General features: G+C 46.9%; 1 protein-coding gene and 1 long non-coding RNA gene across 5 annotated transcripts; one reads left to right on the top strand and one right to left on the bottom strand.

The window, feature by feature from the left end:
* Positions 1–374: 374 nt before the first annotated feature.
* LOC112991368 (uncharacterized) lies at positions 375–23,004 on the bottom strand. Of its 3 annotated transcripts, XR_003261279.2 has the most exons (8): positions 22,856–23,004; positions 19,432–19,542; positions 19,246–19,332; positions 17,213–17,457; positions 8,096–8,250; positions 7,813–7,967; positions 4,808–4,935; positions 375–3,613 (listed from the first exon to the last, which is right to left on the bottom strand). It is a non-coding gene; the product is annotated as an uncharacterized LOC112991368 (long non-coding RNA). The 3 variants fall into 3 exon arrangements; XR_003261280.2 differs by lacking the exon at positions 17,213–17,457; XR_003261281.2 differs by lacking the exons at positions 17,213–17,457; positions 19,246–19,332.
* On the top strand, positions 1,351–14,991 carry LOC112991366 (ectonucleoside triphosphate diphosphohydrolase 2-like). 2 transcript variants are annotated; one of them, XM_064523625.1, is made up of 9 exons: positions 1,351–1,478; positions 3,677–3,794; positions 5,696–5,843; positions 6,704–6,784; positions 8,119–8,343; positions 9,708–9,980; positions 10,869–10,964; positions 11,879–12,013; positions 13,089–14,991. In XM_064523625.1, the coding sequence occupies exons 2-9, from the start codon at positions 3,772–3,774 to the stop codon at positions 13,317–13,319; spliced, it is 1,212 nt and encodes a 403-aa protein (XP_064379695.1). In that variant the 5' UTR covers positions 1,351–1,478; positions 3,677–3,771; the 3' UTR covers positions 13,320–14,991. The 2 variants fall into 2 exon arrangements, with proteins under 2 accessions (XP_064379695.1, XP_025969596.2); XM_026113811.2 differs by having other exon boundaries at positions 1,357–1,478; positions 6,625–6,784.
* Positions 23,005–23,818: the final 814 nt, after the last annotated feature.

Here is a 23,818-nt window from a genome sequence, read left to right as displayed (position 1 = left end):
AGGAGGATCGTCAGCGCTCAGGCAATTTAATTGGTGTCCTCATTGCGAAGTGGAGCATTATCAGCCCAAATGTAAACAAACCCTAAGCTGCTGCCTTGGCTCGGGCCAGTGTAAACAGCCCTCATGTGCACAGGCATTTGAGCTATGGACCAGCAAAACCTAAGCAGGAGTCTGACTGCACTGCAGGAAGATGAAGGCATCCCTGGCACTTTCCTTAAAAATACTGTAAGGCTGAGAGATGCACATCTTTGCACCAAGAACGTGTCATCCCTCTAATTCTGTAGATGGAGGCCCGACTAGTGAAATCCTCTGCTGGCTATGGGGACAAGATGCCACCATCACACCTTGCCAATAAACAGTCTAGATAGCAGAAATTAAAATGTTTCTTTACAGGAGTTGCACTTTTATTACTAGACTCAATCACTGGGAAACGGAGACAGCATGCAACAAATACCTCTCCTTCCTAGCAGATTTTTCTTCCGAAATTCTGGTTTTGGGGACTTTTGCTTTTGGCATGTGAAAGGAGGAAGTGGGTGCCTCTTTTGTAAAGTCTGGGCATTATCTTCCAGAAAGAGATTGACAGAGAAGAGGCATATAGGCACCTAGGCTGATATTGGTCATCCTGCAGCCAAAAACACCTGAGCAGCCCCCGCTGCCTTCCAGGGAAAGCCCTGCCACACTAACAGGACCCATGGCAAGGACCAAGCCAGCCAAGGTCTCTTGTGTGTGGAAGCCCAGAAATGCAACTGTTTTCCTGTCCCAGTTGCCACCTGAATGTAAATGAGATGGTAAGAGTAATATGAAGGAAATCAGCAGAGTGCCAACTCTCTCTCCCAGCCTAGAGGAGTGTTTGCTTGCAGAGAAGTGCCCCAGGTCCACAATGGAGCTGAGCATGGCCCTCAGATGAAAAGTAATTCTACCTAGAAGGAGTTTCCCACTTCTAATTTTGGCATTCTTCCTCACTCTGCCAAGCTCAGAATACCAAACAGATGAGTTTGTCTGCTTTCTGCTTATTAAACAGATGAGTTAACCTCACATTTCTGTTTACCTCAACACTATTGCCTGGAGCAGTTTCGAGGCTCTACTGATGTTTTTGCAAAACTAACCCTGGAATCAGCACCAAGCCTCAGTTTTATTTATTGTGTGGACAGTGGAAGGGAGAATTGCCTGACACATCACAGCTTGGCCCACGCGCTTTTCATGGTCGTGTGGCTTGGGGCTGGGTTGATGCCAGAGCCTGGCCCTGGCCCCGCCTTCCTCCTCTTTTTAAAGACTGTAAGAAGCAACCACTGTCAGTTGCAGACTTTGCATTTGCTGCTCCACTGCTTCCTCTTTGACTTTTCAGAAAAAGGAGAAAGTGCTTCATGTCTTGGCGCGAACTCCTTCCCCCCTGGCTGGTGATCGTGGCAGGACTGACGGGCATCGTGCTACTTTGTGTCTCCACTAAAGATGTGCCCACCACCCCTCTCGGGACCAAGGTAAGGTCATCTCTCTCAGGCAGGGTCAATCCCAGCCAACTCTGGGGTGAAGTGGGGCAATAAGCAGAGGGCATTATCCTTGCCTAATAAGGTTTCTTCTTAAGTAGAAGTTGCCTGTTTCCTTGAGCTTATCCCTGGTGCCTGACATTTAAACAAAAAACTGTTGTGCTTTGTTGCTTTTTACATTCATTGTACTACCAAGTGACTTACTAGCCCAAATCAACAAGCTGAGAAGGGGACTAGCACAAGGCTGTGAGGATGGGTTAGTCTCCTTCAAAATGCTGTAGTTTTTCAAACTGAAAACGAACCAGCCCATTTGATATCAGGTGTTCAGCTGGCCAAGAAAAGCACAGGCTGAATGTTGTCCACTGATCAGCAGAGGCACTCACTGCAGGCTGAGTACGGGAGGTAGCCTGTTTCAGGAACTGCCCCAGAGCAGCAAGGGACCAGTGGTTTAAATGGCCGTGAACTGCTTCTGTCCTTAAAAAAATCTTTATGCTTACTTCTTTTCCGTCCCTTCCACTTTTGATTTTTAATGAAGAGCCAACCTGCTCTATGCAGCAGTTTGGATCTGCCCAGTGATCCAGGGGTTAATCCCTATCTGCTTATGCCTCTTGATGCAAAGCTGCTGAGGTGAGGTCAATTGCATGCTGTGGTTTACTTGAACAGAAGTAGGTTAACCTATGATTTTTAGCAATGCTCCCCACCCCCCACACTCTGCTCAGAAACAGAACTGCATTAAAAAAATCCTTATTGCTCCACACTCTGTGCACCCAAAATAACATCAAGGTCTGTGTCCTTCCCTGATGTTAATTTGTGGCATAAATGCGGTCTTCTCCTCCTTTTTGCTCCCAACAGCAGTCTCTCATTTTGTGAGGCAGGAAAAAATCTGAGTTTCTCCGCCAAGATCACTCATTTCTTCCTCTTCTGCAGCAGCTGACATGTCCCTGCGAGAAATATGAGCTGTCACTTGTGTAGGAGGATGCCAGCAGGCTCAGGCAGGGAGCTTCGTCCTCCTTCCGCATTTCTGCTCAGGCTCCAGTCACACCAGTTCCTGGCCTGGGAGTTGGAGTGCATGTCTGGGGGAGCTGAGAGCACTCCCAGGAAGGAAGGAGGAAGCCAGTTGCACTTGGAGGCTGCAGCCAGGCTGTCTAGTGCTAAACCCTTCCCACCATGTTAACACCAACCTCTGAGGATGTTTCTCCTCCACTCGGTCACAGTTACAAATTTTGCTGTGCAAGATACAACTTAGGTCATGCAGAACCACATACCTCCCAGATCTCCCAAGTTTCCTTTCTCTCTGTGTGGGAGATGTCCTAGTTTGGTGTCATGTAATGGGGGTAGAAAGGGGAAAAGGTCTCCTGAGAGGAAGGCCATTTTGAGAGTGGGGACATTCATAACAGCCAAGCTATGCTGTGGAGTACCCTCGTGGCCTCTCATTTCTGACTCCACACGCTGGGCTGCAAAAAGTGAGAAAGTCTTCAGCCTCAGTGCTAGGCACTAGGGAAGAGTCGCTCTCAGCAGACAAGCTGCTGAGAAATCTCATGCTGGTCGTTGCCAGTTTTGCTGAGACGTTATCTTGGTCTCTGTGGGATTGCTGTGTTGGACAGCATATATGCTGCTCTGCCTGAGTACACTGTGGCTCCAATGGCATGCATCGGGGCGAACCTAATCTGCGTCACACTGTCTCTGCAGTGGGGCTTCAGACATGCAAGTTTCTTGAGCTTCTCAGAAGCAAGAGCCAGCCACAGCCCTCTGCTTCCTCCTCAAATGTCTTTTCTTTAGCAAACCAATCCAGCAGCAGCTCGAGTCCCAGAGTTAGCAGAAAGCCTGTATAGTATTGTCTCCCACTTATTTAGGACCTGTTTCTCCTGTGCTTCAGATGGCTCAGCTCTCAATGGAAACCCCTTGCACGGTTTCAGGAACTGCTATAGAGCATGTCCAGCAGCTGCCACTGAAGAGTGGCACTTTCTCCACTCCTGCTGCTCCTCACATGTATTCAGCAATGCAGATGGTTTACAGCAAATCCACATTATCTTCTGGCTTCATCCTTTCTTTGAATTTAAAAAGCTAACTCAAATACTGCAGTGTGGGCACATGGGTTTCCCAGAGTACTTGTGTAACGCTGAGTAACCCTGCAATAACAAAGCAGTGTACGTTCAGTGGTGTTTAGCTATAATGCTTTTGGGGTTTTCCAGTATGGCATCGTTCTGGATGCTGGCTCATCCCACACCATCCTGTTCATCTACCAGTGGAGTGCCAACAAAGCAAACAACACCGGGGTGATCAGGGAATGCAGCTCCTGTACTGTGCAAGGTAAGATGCCTGATTCTGTTTGGGAGGTCTATGGGACTGGCATGGGATGCCTGGAAACCAAAAGAGTTGCGTATGGCCCATCTCTGTAGTTTTTGAGTCCTGTATCATCTAGCTGCAGACTGAGATGATGACAACAGTTAAGTGCAGCCTGCACATTTTCAGCATAGGCCTTCTGAACATGGGTAGTGCTAGCTATATACAGCTGGATGTCAGGGCATTCTGCAGCATAGGCCTTCTGAACATGGGTAGTGCTAGCTATACACAGCTGGATGTCAGGGCATTCTGCAGTAGCAGATGAAAGTTTTACTAACCTGCTATGGGCAGGGAAGGACACAGAGGGGATGGGGCTGTGCTGATGTCCACATGCACCAGTGGCAGAACCAAGGCTGCTGAGCCTCTCACCCAAAGGAGATGGTGAACAGCAATGGAGACAAGTCTGGCCACAGAGGAGGACTCCTAGTAACCTTCTCCTCCTCCTGACTGTTATCTGGGCAGTAAGTGTTGTAGCTCCACAACAACAGAGATGTGAAGCCTCTGGCCTCCTATGTGAGGTTCAGCTGCACAAGTGTGAGTTCAGCTTGACATGCCACAGCTGGGCCCCACAGTACAGTGCCAGGCTGTGCTTTTAGGTGTCCAGTTTAAGAGAATGCTGGGGTCTTCCTCACTGGTTTGAGTCAGTTGAGTCCTGCCAGAGCCAGCTAAACAGGGTTCATGCATTAATGCTTGGGGTTTTTCTTCCCTATCTCACAATCTTGCTTTGATGTTGAAACATGATTATAGCAAGATGCTGGGAAACCCTGAACTTTCAGTATCAGTGTGCTGTGGGAGGGCAGCCACACAGCGAGCAGAGAAGGGGGCTTGTGCTCTCACAGACTGTAAACAATACCAGCCACATACAGGGGATGCAATAACTGTTCCCTAAAACCTTGTACGTATCCTTCAACTGCTGCCATTTGGTATCTTCGCTTGCTGTGTTAAAAATTACACTTGTAGTTCAGTGTTTGAATACTTACTTGAACCTGCAGCACTGTCATCAGCAGTGACAAGACATCCAAGCAAGTATCTTTCCCAGATGCAAGCAGCAGTCCTCAGTCTGCGTGGCAATGTGGGCCAGCAGAGAACTGTGGCAACTGGAATGAAGCTGGAGGGAAAAGCATGGTTGGGCCTTAGACAGCAGACAAGGACTTGGGAATGGTGATTCAAATTCCACTTTTGCTAGTCTTCGAGTAGCCAGAGGCAAGCTGCAGCTCAGCTCTGTTCAGGGCCCAGGAGAGCAAGGTATGCGGTGAGGTAGTCATACAGCCAGGAAGATGAGTGGGCCAGAGGAGGAGGAAGCAAGGCCCTATATGGGTAGCAGTTCAAAAAGATTTAAAAAACCATTGAATCTTGCTGGAAACATGAGTCAGAACTTGCACACAGCTCCTCTCAATGCAGTATCAGCTTCCTCTAGAGCAGAGGCACCCTGTTTGCAGGCATGGGGTTCAGAAACCACCTCTGCCAACACATGAGGAAGTGGCTGTAAGAGGCAGCTGATGCACAAGTTTCATCTCTATGTCAGTATGTCCTTTTGCTTATCTTTTACTGTGGTGAAAGCCACACTTCTGTGGGTTGAGACAGCCTCAGCTGTAAGAGCTGTCATATGCAGTCATCTATAGGATATCTTAGCAGCACAGCTAGAATTCTCAGAGTGTGATTTAGGATTTACATATATTTGCTGTTTTGCTCCCAGTGCCGTGTTTTAGCAGAATGGCTACTAGTCCACTGAAATAACTCCTTTGTTCTGCCTGTGACAGGTCGTGTCTTTGCTGTCCTTCGGGGCATGCTTAATTTCTTTGGTAACTGCTCTCACCTTTCTCCCACATGTTCCCATAGGATATTTCATTCTTTCCCCTAATCCTTAGGTCCTGGAGTCTCCAACTACTCAGATTCTCAGAAAGTAGGGAAGAGTTTGAAGCCATGCTTGCACTGGGCCCAGAGAGAGATCCCAGCAGAGCAGCACAGCCAAACGCCTCTCTACTTGGGAGCAACTGCCAGCATGAGGCAGCTGAAGTGAGTGAATGTTGCAAACCCACACGCAGAGATCAGCACACGTCATGTGGATCATTCTGTAAATGAATCTCACCCTGTCTGTTCTGCAGCGCGTTTCATCCCCAATCCACTGGTCAGGTAAACCTTCCTCAGTTCCCTGTGCACACAGGGGGAGTACAGCACAGCTGTGTCCATACCATCCCCCCAGACAGCCATGAGGATGACAGGCTTGCTACTGCTACCAATCTGTGTAAAGTCTCCTTCACAACTAGGGCTTGGGACAACATCTGTCAGTTTGGAAGCTGAAGTGTTTTCAGTTTATGTGACAACCTGCATGGGTTTGCAGTGGTGGTTCTTGTCAGCAGGCTGGGAGCTGTGGTGGGAAGCTCCACTTTATCACACAGACTTCTTTGGACCCTGTTCTCACTTACCTTATTACCAGGACCTCTCCATCTCCTGTTAGACAGTGGGGAAAAATAACATCTGGAGGGGCCGGATCAGTGGGGCGGGGCCACAGGATCCTGCAGTGGCAGAGGGATCTGTACTCAAGGCTCCCAAATTCCCAAATGGCAGCCCAGCTGCTCAATCACCCTTACAGATTTTTGTTGCCCAGGCTGTGCTTGCCCCCAGCGCTGTGTGAGGGGAGTGGGAAGAGGCAGTGGGAGCAGAATTTTCATTGCGTCTCGCTGTACTCTTACCCAAAGTGGGGAACATAGCAGAAGTCCTGCTGCTGCACCCACTGCAGGCTGCTCCTGGTGGGACCCTGTAACAATAAATGTGTTTCTTTTCCTTTTCTGTCTAGCCTCACCCATCCCACCCTCTCTGATGCTCTCCTTGCGGCCCTGACTGTAGCCCTGAAGTCATCCCCCTTTGACTTTCAGGGGGCGCAAATCCTGTCCAGCCTGGACGAGGAAGCATTCAAGTGGGCTGCTGTTAATTACGTTCTGGAGAACTTCATCAAGGTAAAGGGGAATCCTTCCCTGGGGAGTACAGAGCTGAGCTGAGGGACTCCCATTATCAACCAACAACAGCGACATGCAGAGGGATTTTATAGCTCTGCGCTTTGAACAACGCTTAAGCAGAGCTTCCACTGACTTTCAAAGAAGGCAGGTTATATCAAACACCAGCTGGCTGGTGGACATGAGACTACATGGTTAAAACCCGGTTGAAGTACCAAACCTCTAACACAGGATATGGTCATGCTGTTGCTGTAACTGATCTGAGGTTTTCTGGACAACATATCTGGGACATTCAAACACAGATAACTTTACATAGCCTAGCCCTGGTGCTTAAAGCAAGAACTCCATTGCCCCAAGCCCCTTTGGTTCTAGCTCAGAACCACTGTGTAACAGGCATTGCTGCTATGTCTGCAGGGATGCCATGAGACTGTCACCTGAGTCCAGCTGTCCCAGGAGACGTCCTGTGAATGGTGGACATGAGTCCTTTGCTGCCAAAGCAAAAGCCCTCAAACGTTCCTCTCGTTGAGGCAGTGGTGAGACAGTATCCCCAGCATAGGGTGCCTGGTCAGTATTCAGAAAGAGCTCACTTAAGAAAAAGAATACATTTCATTTTCTTTGCTCCATCCACAGTTTCTCAAGCCAAAAGGTCTCAGTGAGGTCTCAAAGTGCCAAATAAAGGAGGGTTAGACAGCAGCAGCTGAGTTACTCCATAGCAGGGGATTAAAAAGCAGTTTTGAGAACAAGCAGCAAGTGTGCATCAGTCAGGCAACTACTACCACCACTGGCAACAGCACAAACCCCCCAGTCCAGGCACAGAGTATTTACATCTGCAGTAAGATAAACTTTCCTGCCTCTACTGCTAACTTCAGCATTGCCAAAATCAGTTCTGCAAGACTGTGGGAGATGAAACCACAGGATTCTTCTGACAGAAGGATCACTTTGGCATTAAGGCAGCACCTGAAGCCCGTATCTACGCACCTGGCAACCTCCCTCCCACTCCCCCCATCCTCTCATCTTTCCCCTGTTCCTACCTGCAGAGACCACTGCCTTGAACAGCCCACTGAGGTGGTGAACTCTGTACTGTTTGCTCTCACTGGCTGTGGGAAGCTCTCTGCACAGATGGCAGTGCTTATACAGTGGCTCTCCTCTGCTCCCTCCAAAGCCACCAGTTCAGCATCCTTGTGCCCTGTGGGGAAATAGAAGTTGGACTGTACTGCACCAGAAAGCTGCTTTCTCTCTCTGTGCAGTAATGCCTGTATCTGACCATGACCTGCATCTGAGTCACAGTCAGATACAAAAGTCTTAAGAACTGACCTCTCTGTTTCTCTTTGGGTCAGTACGACTGGCGAGGACAGCTGGTCTCCTCCACAAAGGGGATGGCAGGAGTTCTGTCCTTGGGAGGAACCTCAGCACAGCTCACTTCCAAGATGGAAGAAAAGAACCGGGCACCAGAAGGAGTGAGGCTGCAGCTGTATGGACAAACACATAAGGTATACACTCAGCAGTGCCCCTGCCATGGCACAGACCAGCTCCGCAGCAGGCTGCTCTCCATGCTCATACAAGTGAGTATCTGCTGCTGGCATCTGCAGGTTTCCTGGATACAATGTCCACCCCCTGCACCAAATGACAGTAGCATAAGGCAAGAGTTGGTGTAGCTGGTAATAGGTGAAACAGTGACCATCTTTAATTGAGGGTGTTTGTATGCACCTAAAAGACCAGTGCATCAGATGCTCTCCATGCCTGAATCGATGTCCTCTAAGCAGACACAAAGGCACCCATTCCAGTTTCTTATTTGCAGGCTCTATTTGGCTCACTACTTAATGCATATGAGCATAAAATTGGTCTCCAGAGGTGCTAAGACCACCTTCATAGCAGAGAGAGGCAAACACTTCCCTTGGCTCCTCTGAACTGCTCCTCCATTCTACAAGGGAAGCCTAAACAGCAGGACCTGGGAACCAGCTGGGACCTGGTTTGGGGTATTTCTGTCCTTTGCCAACTTTAACTTTGAGACAGTCTTTAAAGCAGTAATATTTCATTTTGAAAATATGCAAGTGTTTCAATTCTTCCAACCTTTTTTGTTTGGGGGAGGGTGGGGGGGGGCATAGAGGGTTGGCTGGATCTGATGCGAAGTCATGAATCATTTTGGTCCCCACCAAAACTGAATTTTTCAAAAATGAACTCATAAATGAATTCACCCCCCCTCCCACTTGCCTCCCCATAAACCTGCTCCAACCACACCTTTCTCTAGGGAACAGCCCCCTATCTGAGACTCGCATGGAGAACCACTTCACAATTATATTACAGGGAATCCCTAGGGATGAGAAATGCTAATTCTTGGGGGGTTTCCTCCAACCTGCGTGGCTCCGTGGGCAAAGAGCTACTCAGGAAGAGAGGATTAGGAAGCTGCATGCCACCTGGGTCACCATAGCTACCAGGGAGCATGAGGACTGAAGCATCACAAAACACTGAATTCCCCAGAAATTCAGTGACCAGACTTGTGAATATAGACAAAACAGGAATTGAATGTCTGTCTGGAAGGCAGACCAGAACAGCCTCTACATTGAAATTGTATTTCTGGCCTGACAGGGAATCAGACAGGGCCAGGACTCCTACAGGCTGCGACTTCTCATCCTCCAACAGCAGGCCCAGTCCTTGCAGCCTGCCCTGAACACAGTGGGAGCTGGGACCATGCTGCCCCAGAGGTCTAGGCCTTACAGTTGAACAGTTTAGATAAGGTTTTTGCAAACCTTTTACAACCTGCCTGCTCAATCATGACATTGTCATGTCAGGAAGAAAGCAAACAAACAAAAAAAAGAAACCTGTTTTTTCATTGTGCTATATTTCATTTTCTTTTATAAAGCCTTGGGCAGATCTCTCTTGGGTCTCCTCTCTTGCCACCTGTCTCCATTTTATTATGTCCCTCTAGGATCAGAGAAATGTGAAAACTATATCTAACCCTTGCTGGCCCCTCACCTACTCCCAGGAGGTGCAATGGCATTCAGTGCACGCTGGGCCTTGTGCTATCAGCAGTGACACATTGGACATCCCCAGCCCTGAAGACATGTTCAACATCACCGGCTCCAGCAATTCTACTGCCTGCAGGAGGCTTATGCAAAGGCTGCTCAACTCCTCTTCTTCCTGCAGCTTCTTCAAGCATTCTCTCAGCAGTGTTTTCAAGCCCCCCTGGACCAGGTTTCTGGTGGGTTCTCACTGGGATAAGGAATTGGCATGAAAAGCTCATGAAACTGGACCAGTTTGGTCATTCATAAGTGTAGTGGGACCAGCCAAGCTGTACCCTCTGCTAGCCAGAAGTGCCAGTGCTCTGGCTAGTGCTGAATACACAGTGCTACTGCTGTAGACATGCAGTCCTGCCTTCTCCCCCCTCAGCACACAACTGTTCAAATGGGCACCCCAGGTTTCCCACCAATAACTGTGGTAGGACACTCTGATCCCATGTGTCAGCAATGTCTGTCTGTGAGATAAGGTTTGGGGCATGCAGAGCCATAATGGAGCTCACGTGAGCCAGCAGCATCACAGCAGGCAGGAGTCCTGCACTGAGCATCTCTTCCCATGCCAAGTCTGTGGTGAAGCTAAAGACCCTCTGCCCCTTTCTGAGCAAACATCTGAGGATGTTCTACCACAAGTGTCCTTATATATGAAAGGATGGATCTAGTGTTCAAAGTCATTGGGATGTTAAGTCAGGACCAGCTCAAGATCCTAGAGCACACTGCATGTTTCACAGAAGGGATGCAGAGGAAGGAATTACAGAAATCACAATTTTCTGTTGCCAAGAGCATCCCAAGGATATAGTACTAAGGAGCATAAGGACTAGCCTACTTAACATCCAGACAGGGCCAGGAAGGCTGCTGTATTCAAGCAAGAAACAGTCCAGTTTCCACCTTCAGATGGGAACTGATCCTGCTTGTTTTCCCAGTACCCATCAGAAGCACTGTAACCACCAAACACCCATAGAAAGGACATCCTGGAAACATGCCCCATGGCTATTGCCACTTACATTCCCTTACACACTGTGTGGAAGCATGCCAAGTGCAGTCCAACCTGATGATTATTTCTGCTGCTGTTGTAGGTGATTTCTGAGGCCCTGGACTTCCTGAGAGAGAGTGTACCCTCTCCTGATTTGAGTCAGGCAGTCAACAAGCTTTGTGGAATGTCTGTCGAAGAGGTAAATATGAAATAACTTAGTGTGCAGGGATAAAGCAAAGCAACAAACAGTCTAGTTGTAAAAGGTCATGTGGCTCCAGCTGACAGAGCTGTAAATTACTAATCCCCTCAGGGGAAAAATTTGGATTTTTTTTTTTTTTTTAAACTTTGAGGAAACAGGCTCTACTTATTTCCCTTCCTCTCAAATCCCAGCTGTTGCTAACACCTGGACTCAATTAAATGAAAAGCCACAAGTACTTTTTACTGCATATTAGGGACAGAGAAGCAGCCTGCCTAGTCTGGCTTATACATCACCTTATTCTTCCTATGTGCAAGGAACGCATCTGCTCAGGGTCTAGGGATTCTCCCATTTCACTTGGGCCCATGGAGACTGAACGATGGGGGAAATGGAAGTTCTTTTCCTAGCTTGGCAACTTATGAAGTCACCCTCATTTGAGCTTACACTGACTATCCCTTCCACAGTAACATCCAAATTGGCCATTCTCTACAGGGTTTGATAATGGGGTAGCAAGGCCTAAAGCTTTCTTTTCTGGATAGAAGAGAAAGATCTTAGTGTTCCTGATGAGATAAAGGTTGCAGCATCAGCTCAACCTAATTAGAGAGCAGAGAATCATACCAAGGAGTTCACCTGCAGGACAACTGTAGGAGAGTGGGTTGTCAGTTCTGCTGCTCCTGGAACTGCCTGATCTTTTAATGAGATGGGAACAAAGACACTGAGAGGTGATGGTGACTCTCAGACAACAGCCCAGTGGATGTGGGGAAGCACAGCCTCAGTCTGCACAGGACACACAAACGCTTCTCCTCCAGCCCTGCAGTCAGTCCCAGAGCAGGACATGATGGGTTTTAATCAGGCCTGAAATTAAGCTGCTGATTTTTTTTTCTTTCCCTTCCATCTTCTTTTGGAAATGACACCAGCTAGTCAAGGAATCTCAGACAAGTCTGGATACACTTGTTGATTACTGTGCTGCGTCCACCCTCATCTTTCATCTGAGTACAGAGGGATACACGTTTGACTTTCACAGCTCTGTTCGGACTGAGTTCCAGGAGAAGGTCAGTTACCTTTGGTGTTGTATTCTTGTGAGGGAGGGTGGTTTGAGAAAAGCCAGACTGTCCCCCCCCAAGCCCTAAGCAACTGGGTTTCTCCAGCAAGATATTGTCATAAAATAAATTTACAGTTCTAATGATCAAGAAGCTAATGTCAAAGAGATAAAGATCCTACTTGTCTCCACTGAAAAACAGATGGGTCAAAAATCTCATTTGAAAGCAATATCATCTTTAAAAGTTTGTGACCAAAGGTAGGGAAAAGATAGCTTACTTACTACTTAATGCTAAGGACAGAAGGCTGATATTATTTCCTGAGCCAAGAAATCCTACTCTGTCTCTCTGCAATCAACTTCATACCAGTGAGAGTTTGTAACTGGAGGAGGCAGCACTAAAACTGGCTTCAAGATCTGGAACCCCTAAGGAAAGGGGGATTTGATGCAGGTCTTTTTAACTCTTTTCCTTCACAAAAGCAAAGAAAGCCTGTTCCCAAACTTCCTCTCCGCTCACTGACAAAGGCACAGTCCCATACTTTCTGAATATGGCCACACTGGTAATACTGGTTCTATCTACTATCCATAGAAGGCAAGGTAAGAGTCAGGTTCAGGGTCCACCCAAGGAGTCCACTCAGGAACAGCCAGAGATAAACTACTTACAACATTGATCTGAGGTCCATTCAGGAGACAGGGACAGAGGCAAAGCTACCAACAACATATTCAGGAAAAACAGTAAGCTGAGACCCTAGAAGAAGTGCAGGTGCAGGTGCAGGTGCATCTACAGCATAGCCCAAAGAAGATCTGACTGCCCAGGCCTGAGCATAAATGGAGCTCCCTGGCCAAGGGGCAGAGGGTGCATGGGTGGAGGCCCCAGGTGAAGCTAGTCAGGGCAATTAAGGCCTGTTAGTGTGCTCAGGACCCTGACAGTGGGAGAGCCTGCTCTCTTGAGATTTCAAGCCTAATCCTTGGATCAATCTCAAATTAACTATGTTAGGCTTTAGGCCTGTGCACAGAAACACAGCTGGGGTCCAGACTTAGGCTCCACTGTCTGCTTCTTTTCTGACCTCTCCTCCTTTTTATTTCAATAGATTGGTGACATATCATCTGGCTGGACTCTTGGGTACCTGCTGAGTCTGACCAACACCATCCCCCAGGACAACCCAAGCTTCCTCAAGGGGATTGAACCAGGGGTCTGGTCTTTGCTCCTCATCCTCTTTGTTGTGCTGCTCACTGGCTCTTTCATGCGCATTTCATACCGAGTGATGGTCAAGGAAAACAGCTTCAGTAACAGGAACAGCAGTGTTTTTGATGACAACTGACTGTTATTCCAGGACTGGATGCTCTTGTGAGAGGGCAGTTAACAACGTACAAATAGAAAACACACAGGTGTACCTCAGTGGAAGATGCAAGGGATTTTCCTACAAGACTTCAGAACCTCAGTGCCTTATTTCAACCTGCTAGCACTTGCACTACTGTAGGTAGAGACAAGAGATCTTGCTCTGTAGGAAGCCTGAGATTCCCAGTGGGTGGCAAGCTATACGTTCTCCAAATGATCAGCTTGCACAGATCTTGCTTGGGCTGCAACTAAGATTACTAGTGTTCACACAATGGAACCATACCCTTGAACAGGCCATAAGCACTACTGTAGAGTTAATATTGAATAATCTTATCCAGTCAAGAGAGATCTTTTCTGGAAAAGGTGCTCTGTCTCTCCTCTGACTACAAAAGAGAAGATTCCTGCAATGTCTCCAGTAATGAAGATTGAAACTGCCTTAAAATACAATCAGCATATAACAGCTAACTTGCTTCCCTGTTCTAGAGAAAAAAAGCAAATACTTTTTTCCTGCTGCTGCTGATCTGTTTTTCCATCGTAGTGACAGTATGCATGCCAGCCTCCCTTCCAGGGAATGCTCCTACTGAGTGATAATCCTCCAAAAGCAACGGTCCTTGTTTGGTGGTAATGGTACTGCTATCAGCGTTATCAGTGTTACAGTAGCATGCAGAGGCCCTGGTGGAGATCAACACCTTCCTGTGGCAGCAACTCTGAAAGTGTGTATTAAGTATCTCTGCTCCGCAACTGCAGAAAATGCGCCGAGCACCAAAGGAGAAACAAAAGGCAAAGATACACAACTGAGCTCCTGTCTCTCAGCTAAGCCGTGGTAACTCCAGATTACACTTGTCAACTTAAACTCTTTTATCAGGGGTCAAATTAACGCATTTTATCTCATATTTGCTAAATCTGGGGACACGCTTGGCTGAGGTTCACCAGTTCATTCAGTTGCACTAAACTGCCTGTCATGCTGACTCTGGAAGGTGAAGTATTTCGTCTAATACTGCCCTTTAGAGAACAGCAGACCCAAGAACAGAAGGTGAATTTCCCAGTTGTCAGTGCAATGACTTCTGTGTTAGACTGTGACCAAAGTTACCTTATAATCCAATACTCAGGATTCCTCTGAGACTTAGCAGTCATTCTAGCTCCTCTGGTCTGCTCTGCTCATCTAACACATGAGGTGCAGTACAAGTTCCCAGTGTTATTGTGAAGAAAAGGGACAGATTCTGATGAATACTTTTTTTAAATGCTTACTAAAGAATTTAGAGTTCATTTCTCAGATAGTTTGAGTGACTTAAATACATAAGCTCTGTTAAAAGCCGAAGGGATGAGTGCCTCCAACTCATTTCAGACTACTTTAACCATGTTTAATTGCTTATAGATGCAGTGATGTGCCTTGTAGGATCTTTAAAGCTATCATGGTGCCCAAATACATTCAAACCTGGTTATTAATCCTTTGTGCTCCTAACTTACGTACAGGAACTCCCATTCATAATTTTGGTGGGTGTACTCATAAATTTTCAAGCCATTTAATGAAGATTTGGAACTTGTCAGTCAAGTTTGGAGGGGTGCGGAAGCAGATTTAAACAAGCTTCATATTAATTTGAGTTGCACATTAGATATTTTTAATTATATCATGTTATTAAAAAGATATTTTAATAGCCTGTCTATGTTATTCTTGGCGAGGGATCAAAGTGGGGGTTTTACTGTGAATACAAAGTGTTTCAGTGAGGAGGATGGGGGATGCTCATTTTGCCTCTGTTTACTCAAGAGCTGTTATGCTGTGTACTTTTGGGGTACACAGTGAGACTCCCTGAAGGCAGTCTCTTCCCACTGGTAGGCAGGCAGCAAATGACTTCAGATAATGTCTGTTGGTATCCAGTTAATGAGACATGTCAGCATCTTTGATGTGTTCTTTACTTGAACTGTCTGAAGAAGGCAGGAGGCATTCAGGCAGGCCTGCATAGAAAAAGCCTGAGGTTGTCAGGGAGTCAGTGGTATCAGGAAAATTCCTGAGACTTTAATTCCTCCCACATCTGGAAATGCTATCATTAAACAGGGCGCTGGCTCTGGGATCTGTCAGCACATAGGAGACCTGTGGGATTCCACACTGAGAAGGATCCTACCACTGTCAGAAGTGGAAATAAGCCAGTGAGATGCCAGGAGCACCAGGACTCCAGGTGTTCTGGCTGGCTCAGTCATTGTATCGCCTTGATTTTGGATACTAGATCCCAGGGTCCAAGAGAAGGGATGCTGGGTGTAACTTCTCCAAACTCTTGTTCAGAAACTCTGGGATTTGCTCAGGTAACAAATGAGCAATGGGGCGAGAAGCTCAGCACATGTTCCTGACACTTCACTCTTGCCTCACACAGTGACAGCACACATGGATAGCCATAACTTGCCCCATTAAATCCGTGACACTTGCAGCCACCATTCCACATCAAGCTACTGCTCTGAGATGTGAACACGACCCACATCTGCTTAGTTTAGAACAGATCCTAAACTCTTGAGCTGAAAGACAATCTGTTGCTCTTCTTAGCAAAGACACAGTGAGACGTTTTGACAGCTAGAATTCCTTTCCCCTAGTGGTCCACTCATCACAGGTAGCAGCTCTGCTCCCTCTTTTCCCATCACTCTTTCAAATACTGCCACTGCTGCTTTCTGCTTAGTCTTCTGCTGCAGGCCTACTGCAGGCATACAGGTGGTATCAGAAGGGGGTAGGCACATTTGTTCTCATATAATGGCTGTGCTGCCCATCCCAAGCTGCAGTCCCCCAGGGGCCAGCATTCCCAGGTGTATGGGTCTTGGAGGGAATATGTAGCATTGCAGATACATTTAATTCTCTTCCTATCCGACAGGAAAAAAAAGCACTTACAGATATACTTGTTAAATGTTGAGCTGGGTTGTACTCTAAAAGCCTTTAAGTATGTTTTTAGTCATAAAAAGGTAAAAAAGTAACAAAATTGGGAACCTAGGAAGACACATTCTTTTCTCCCAGCTCTCTACAGAAGCAGCTCCTTCGTGTCAGTACTGTACAAGTTTGCAGAACTAATCCCCAGATTACCTGTACAGCAGAAATCTACTTAAAGGAGATTTTTAGATCAGCTCATTTGCTTTGAAACAAAGATGTTTGAAACCCTTTGGTAACAATGCAGTATTTTACTGTGGAAACGATTAATATTGAGGATTTTCTAACTGTTCACAAATCTAGTGTTTTTATGCATAGCTCCTTCCTTTCTCACTCCGGGGTAAACTGTGAAGAAGATCTTCTAGCAGATAATGTCTGTTCACACGTAATTGCAGTTCTGTGGCTGTCAGCAAGTATCAGTAAGAAAGAAATCAAAAGTATTTGACATAAAAACTGACATCAGAGAGAAGTTTATCTATTTTAGTTCCAGAAACACAACAGGTTAGCTGACCTGCTGCTGTCTAGACTGGCCTAAATTTCATATCAGCATGTTTGTAGTAGTATATTGACACCTTGTCTTTCTTCCAGTTTATACCATTTCCAAAGTGTCATGGTTCCCAGCCAGTACATCCCAACCAGACTGCACCACCAGGCCCCTTTTACAGATTTTTTTTGCATAGTTTTTTGAGTTGTTCTCGGTCTTCGGTTGTGAGCGACTTTTATGGACCTCTATGGGCAGCCAATGAATTCCCATACAAATGGAGAGAAATAACGGTACATTGCCTGCAGCACAGCTCTGCAGTGCCAAAGCCACCACCACAGGAGCAGAGCTGGGTTTTTTCTCCCTGTTCTGAGGCATCAAACCCCCTGGGGTCATAAGAGAGCATCCTAAGCTGAGTCCTAACTTTCCTCTCACTACTTGCCTGTAGATGAAGTGCTACTTTTGAGATACAGGTATTTCACAGAACACTTACAGATGCACCACTGTACTGGGATTTCGAGCTGGAGTCACTCCAAAGCACTGTCACGGACTTCCTAGGTGATCTTGGTGAGTCATGAGAAGGTCAAGGAGAACTGTGTGCCTCCAGAACTTTGCAAAATTTGCCATAATGGGTAAGCTTCAGCTTCCCACTGGTAATGCACTGACTGTAACTCTTTCTCTCTTCCAGATATTGTCCTGTCTATGAAGATTTCCAGTTCAGTGGTCAAGGGAAGGTCTCTGAAATACAAAGTGTAGAATCAATGTACCGCACCAAGTACTGCAGTACTTGAACTCATGAAACTGTTTGGGGCTGTTATTATAAATAATAGTGAAATCACTTGAAACACACACCAACTGGTGGAGCAAATCCAGCAGGACATGAGAGGAATGACTTTTAGGATGGCTGGATTTAGAGATCTATCAGTATATTTTTTATTTTGTTCTTATACCATGCCTCTGATCATGTATCTGAATATCTTCCAGAGAAACAGGAAGCCATATGATGTTTATATCCTACCTCGTGGACTATCACTCCTACTTCACGAGCTAATTCAGAACACACGGAAGTAGATGAAAATGCTATCAATAGAACGAACCTGACTGAAACCTGGGATCAGTAAAACCCCAATATTTGCCACAGCTCTCTCCAAAAAGTCCTTTCATAATGCCATCAAATCCAGAAAAATCAGCGTTTTGGTGTTTTGCAAGTGTAGCACGCCCAATTTCTGCAATGTCTACTAGCACACAGTAGAGACTATGCAGGCTTGACCCGGTTTCCACTATGCCCTTCTACATCAGACATTCAGAGAGACTTCTTGCAGTAGAGTACTTTCAGGACTCCTGTTCAAGTCAGAAAAACACTGAAAACAAGCTCCTACTCCCCAGAGTGTGTAATGACAGGGTTTAGTCACAAGAGGGAGGCTTGCTGGACAGCACCTTAGCCTTAGGAAATCACTAATACCATTTTTACCCAACTAGTAGGTAGGAAGTGGGCTTGTCTTGAAACTTGACAAGGAGACCTATGATGTGGACACCGATGCAAGACACTGCAGAATGGATGCTCTCTCTGTGTGAGATGTGAAAGCAGCTCTTAGCAGTAATTTAAGAAGCATTGGCATTACTGGAAGAAGGCTTCTAAGCAGGGAGATGAGCAGCAGCACGTGCACAGGTGACTTGGAAGAAGGATCTTTTGGAAACCAGGGGGAGAATAATCCCAAAAAGGAAAAGGACTGCCCTGACAATGAAGTAGAGGAGGCTCTGAGAAAGACAGAGGAATGATAAAATCAACTTTTGTGTGAAAGAAAGCTTATTTTTGTTCACAGCAGGGGGTGTCACCATATGCCCACCTCATGATTGAATTAGTCATCACTTCTCTGTCGAAATTGTCTCTGAGGAGTAGCTGTCCTGCATGAATGAAGGTGACGCCTGTAGTGTTTATCTCTGGACAATGTACAGCAGTGAAGCTGTGGAACTGGACAAGGGAAATGTTATGGGAAAAGTGTTCAAAGTTCACTGGTTTCAAACATGAAGAAGATACAAATTGAATGGTGCCAGTTAATGATGAACCTGTTTTAGCATTATATTCTGTTTCACAGTAATCACTGACAATGCTTAAACCTCTTTTGAGTGCAAGCTTTGAAGTAACAGGCCCACAGCCTCCTTTTGAACTGAGGGACTCAGTGGAAATCATCAAACCAAATGGTAGGAGCTCTTTTTCCACATAGCTATGGTTAAACCATGGAGGTCATTATTACAAGAGATTGTTTACACCAAAAGCTTACATAGCTGCAAAAGGTGATTAGACAAATTCATAAGAAAAAAATTAATCGAGGCTATTAAACAGGATACTTGCATGGGGCTAAAGAATTTCCTGAACCACCCACCACATACATGTACGTTTGCCCTGTTCGTCTTTGGCATCTGCTACTGGTCATTACAGACAAGGTGCTGGCCCAGACAGTCTCGTGGCATGATCCCATTCAGCTGTTCCTATTCCTTTCACCATGAATCCTCCCTCTCACTCACCAGGCTTTGGGAACAGCCCCTCACGTTCAAGTGCTTCCTCAGCAGATCCATGAGAATCAGAATCTCTCGGCAGCAATGCAGTAATTTCTTGAAAACAAATATTGCTTATCCTTAGGAATAACAATTGGAGAGAAAGACTAGAATGACCAAAGGTCTGCACATGCCCATGTCATACTTGAGTTTTACCATATATCTGGAGCAGCCCCAGTGCTGAAAGCTCTTCAGTTCTGGAAGCAGGCTTCCACCTGCATTCATTCTGCAACGTCCCTCTGTTGAACACGGAGCTTCAGATTTTACCTATATAAATGGAATTTGTTCGTGATTTCTGTTTGGACTCCTGACAGTCCCACCACCATCCCAACCCCAAATACTAGTCTCAGTTTAAATAAGGACACTATTCCAAAGACACAGACTGCTGTCTTGCTGGTTATATATCAACACAAGAATTAAAGCCATTGTCTGCCTACGTGCCAAGGGGAAAGATGATCTCTTTATACCCTATTGCCCACAACAGAACAGTGATCCAGTAAAAGGGGAACAAATAATACTCATAAAGTTAAAGAAGGTATCCCCCTGTTGTGCTCAAATTGAGTGTATTCACAGCAAAATCTTTTTTCATCCCCTGCTAAAAGCTGCAAAGAAAATTACAATAAAAAGTTAAAAAATAACTTATAGTTCAAAAAACAGAAATTCAACTTCCAACCTGAGCTCTTACTTCACTACCATGACTTCCTCTGGATTACACCTAGGGACTTGGCCTGGTAATAGCAGCTCCTAATGTTTTCTAATATCCCTGTTACAGCCACTAATTCATAAAACAAACTTAAGGATGGAAAATTCAGAGGCAGCTAAATGAATGAGGTGCTGAAGTCTCCTTGCTTGTCACTTACAACAAGGTTTGAGGAAAGAGCCTCTAAAAAATCAAATACCAAATAAAACAGATGCCTTCAACAAAAGACATAACGTGTGAGACATGTTCCTCCCTAGTTTGGGCTAGCTGTTCTCCTCCCTGTTATCCTGCATTCTTCCCAACTGCCCTCCACTCTCCCGCCCAGGGAATCTGCAGGAACTCCTCTGTGCAGCCTGCCCACGAAACCACCAACATTTAGAAATGCACTTCAGCATTTTGTTCCACCAGGGCCAAGAAATCTGAAATTATTTTTTCTCTTAGAATTTGCCCAATTGCCAGTGTTTTGTGCAGATGGTGTGCCTTTGAAGGAATGCTTCATGTAAGATGTGGTTCTGGCAGAAATCTGCCTTGTTACTTGCCAGCTCACCTTCTGGTACACACTAATTAGGTTGCTGGGCTGCCACACCATTAGAAGTCACAGGGCTGATGATCTGCAGCTCCAGCAGCTTCCCATAGAGACTCTTTGCAGCTTGGCTGTATTCCTCCTCACAGAGAGCTTAGAAATACTAGTGTTTTATTTTAATTTAAAAAAAAAATGCAAAAATATTTAAAACAGAATTCTCATTTGCTGCGGATCTGGACGCAGCTAGGCAGAAAAGTACCCACTGACTGGGATAGCATTACCAAAAATACATTTAGGGTGAATACGAAATGCCTCCTAACCCGCAGATCCTCCCAGTGAAACCTCTGCAGATTCAATCACAGAAGCTAAGTTTCAGCCATCACGCAGGGTATTATCACCCGCACTGCTGCATGTGACACTGCATAGCATTTTGGAGATAGATATCGGAAGTCCTAACTGAGCAGGACATTTCCACTTCTTTTTTGCTGCCACTAGGAATGCTGGGATGGCAACCATTTGTCACTCTACACATTACAGAACAGCTTCACAAACATTAAAGGCAGTGAGGGTTGAACCACAAGCACAAGCTGTCAGAGGCACAGGCTACAGAAGCTCATGATTTCTAATAAAGTGAGGAAACAGATCTTTGTCAGTGATGCACAGTCCTTCCCCTTCTGGCCCAGGCTGGAAAAAAAACACTGTATCTGCATGAAACACAGCAACACTTGAACAGGCAAATCTCCTACTCATCCTGCAATGGCTCCCCCTGCTCTTTAACAGACAGCGCTGTCTAGGGCTTCAAGAGCGCAGAAGCTTACTAATGCTGTTCTGAGTAGGCTTTTCTGAGAATTTATGCTGAATCTACTTTCCTAGACAGTAGAACACTGCAAGCAGCAAAACACAGGCAAGACTAAACGTTACTCTGTTTGAAGATGAAAATACTGTATCACATCCTGGAGGAAAAGCTGTCTTTATTATTACACACTTGTATGAAATCTGAGCACGTCTGGTTCAGATTCACCCCAGCTACCTTTGATACTTGAATAAAACACTGAAGTTTTGGATCTGGTCACCCATCCCACCTTTATAGACACCAGAGAGAGAAAGGTGTTGTCAGGGGGCAATTCAGAGCTGGAGTGGGCTGAATAACATTCTCCACCAAATCTGGTGTGCATACAGCCCAGAGCTAGCTATTCAATTCAATGTTTAAAATTAGGTGGGATAAATCTGGACCCAAATGTCTTTGCATGACTCAGCTATCTCCGAGTAAATTGCATAAACCTCCTACATGCTGGCTTCTAATGTGGAGGACAAGCAGTATGCCAGTGTGTCTTCCTAGGTCCTCAGGGACTGTCTGGGCATCTCTGAGACTGTTAAAGGGCTCTCCTAGAGCCTCTCGAGACTGCCTGAGACTCCCAGGTTACTCCAGATGCTCTAGGGCTCTTCCTAGGGTCTCTGGGGGTGGTCCAGGTGCCTCTGGGGCTCCTCTGGATGCTCCTGGGCTCTTTCCAACATCGTTGGGAGCTATTTTGTTTACATGCTAGAAACAGCAATCACCAACACCCATGTATTAGGCCAACCACCAAAGGCTGTTCTATTTCCATCAAAAATCTTCCCGATGTTATTCTTCCTCTGCTCACCTCCCCAGCTGACCCAGTCACAGAAATGGTTGGGTTGTTATCCAAGCACAGATCATTGTATGTATGCAAGTCGTAATGTAGCTCTGTCTTACACAAAAGCCGGAATGATACAGAGACCCAGCTCAATGCACTCCATGTAAAAAGGATTGAGGTCAACTGCTGCTTTTGCCTCAGTCCACTCCCACATCAAGGCACCAGTTTGAGATGAGCCAGGTTTGCAGAACCCAATTAGGAGTCTCTTTCAAGTTGTAGCTACATTATGAAACAATAAGAGATGCTAGAACTTGCAGACCTTGCTGGCATCCTAATGAACATACATAGTCACAAAGGCTCTGCTAAAACAACAATCGTGCTGCATTCTGTAGAAGCTATGACCAATAGATGGTCTACGCAAGAACGCGCTAACAAAGTTGGACTGTAGAAGATGGACAGTCCTGCAGAACAAGAGACGGAGAAAAGCTAAGTAAAGACATTTAATCAGCTTGGGATGCTCGACTGCCTAATAACAGGGCTCGAACATGAGCATCCAGCTGAAGATAGAGATGTCGCCTAGTACAGCACTGTTCTGCTCACTCTATAAAAGGCAGACACCACTTGAGCCCTGCATTAGTCTGCATGGTATTTTGTCAACTTGCTTATCATATTCATTCGTGTGTTCATACCTCGTGTATTACATGAGAAATGTAATAGGGCCATGCCTCATAGTTTTCAACTCACCTGAGCCTTGGTGCCTGAACCATGCCTGCTCTTTAAGAGACAAGACCAGAGCTGGGGCCTGCACCCAGAGCTGCTCACCTTGAGGCCGGTGAGGGACCACCATCTCTCAGGAGCACTCTCCCAGCCTCCCACCGCTCGCAGGGCAGGGCCTTCCTGCACGGAAGGGGTGTGGTAAAGCGCCCCCCCCCCAGCTCCTCCTCAGCCCACGCACACTTTCAGCATCCCGAAGCAGAAGGCTGAGCATCCCCCCGTGGCTCGCTTTGCCGCAGGCCGTGCCCCGGCCTAACCCCTTCCCGCCCGCCCCTGTGTTGAGCGCGGTTGTCACGGCAACGGCCGCCCAACCCCGCTGCCTCAGGCGGCTGCGCGCCAGAAAGTGCTAGAAAGGCGCCGCAGCCCGCGCCTGCGCACACGGGCTCCCTGCCCCCACAGCGCCTCTGCAGCGCCTCCGGCCAGCGGAGAGCGGGGGAAGGCGGTGGCGGCGGGGACGGGAGAGGGAGGCCCCCCCCCGCCCCCCGAGAAGCGGAGGCCGGCGCTGCGGCGAGTGGTGGCGGGTGCCCCGAGACACGCGGGGGAAACGGCCGGCCAGGGTTTCCGCAGGAGACCGCCCCCCTCCGCAGCGAGGACGAGCTGCCGCGCCTACGCAGCGCAAAGTGCGCATACGGCTGCGGGAATAGGCGGCCGGGCGAGCCACCGCCCAGCGCCTGCTGCGGAGTCATTGCGACGGTTACTAGGACACTTTGTTTTCATCCAATCAAATGGCGCTAGCTTACGGCGGAGGCCGACAGCCAATCATGCGCGACATCAATCATTTAATTAAGCCAATCGGGAGTGCGCTAAGCAAGTGGAGGCGGGCATTCATGGACGCCCGTTGCCTAACAGTAAAATCAACAGGAAAAACGGGCGGAGCAAATGGGAGCCCCTAGTTTGAGTGACAGTGCTCAAGCCAATCAGTTCTCGTCACTT

Source organism: Dromaius novaehollandiae, chromosome 20 (assembly GCF_036370855.1).
Source record: "Dromaius novaehollandiae isolate bDroNov1 chromosome 20, bDroNov1.hap1, whole genome shotgun sequence".
Classification (NCBI taxonomy): domain Eukaryota; kingdom Metazoa; phylum Chordata; class Aves; order Casuariiformes; family Dromaiidae; genus Dromaius; species Dromaius novaehollandiae.
Note: the sequence above shows the minus strand (reverse complement) of the source record. Positions and strands in the feature narration are given on the sequence as shown.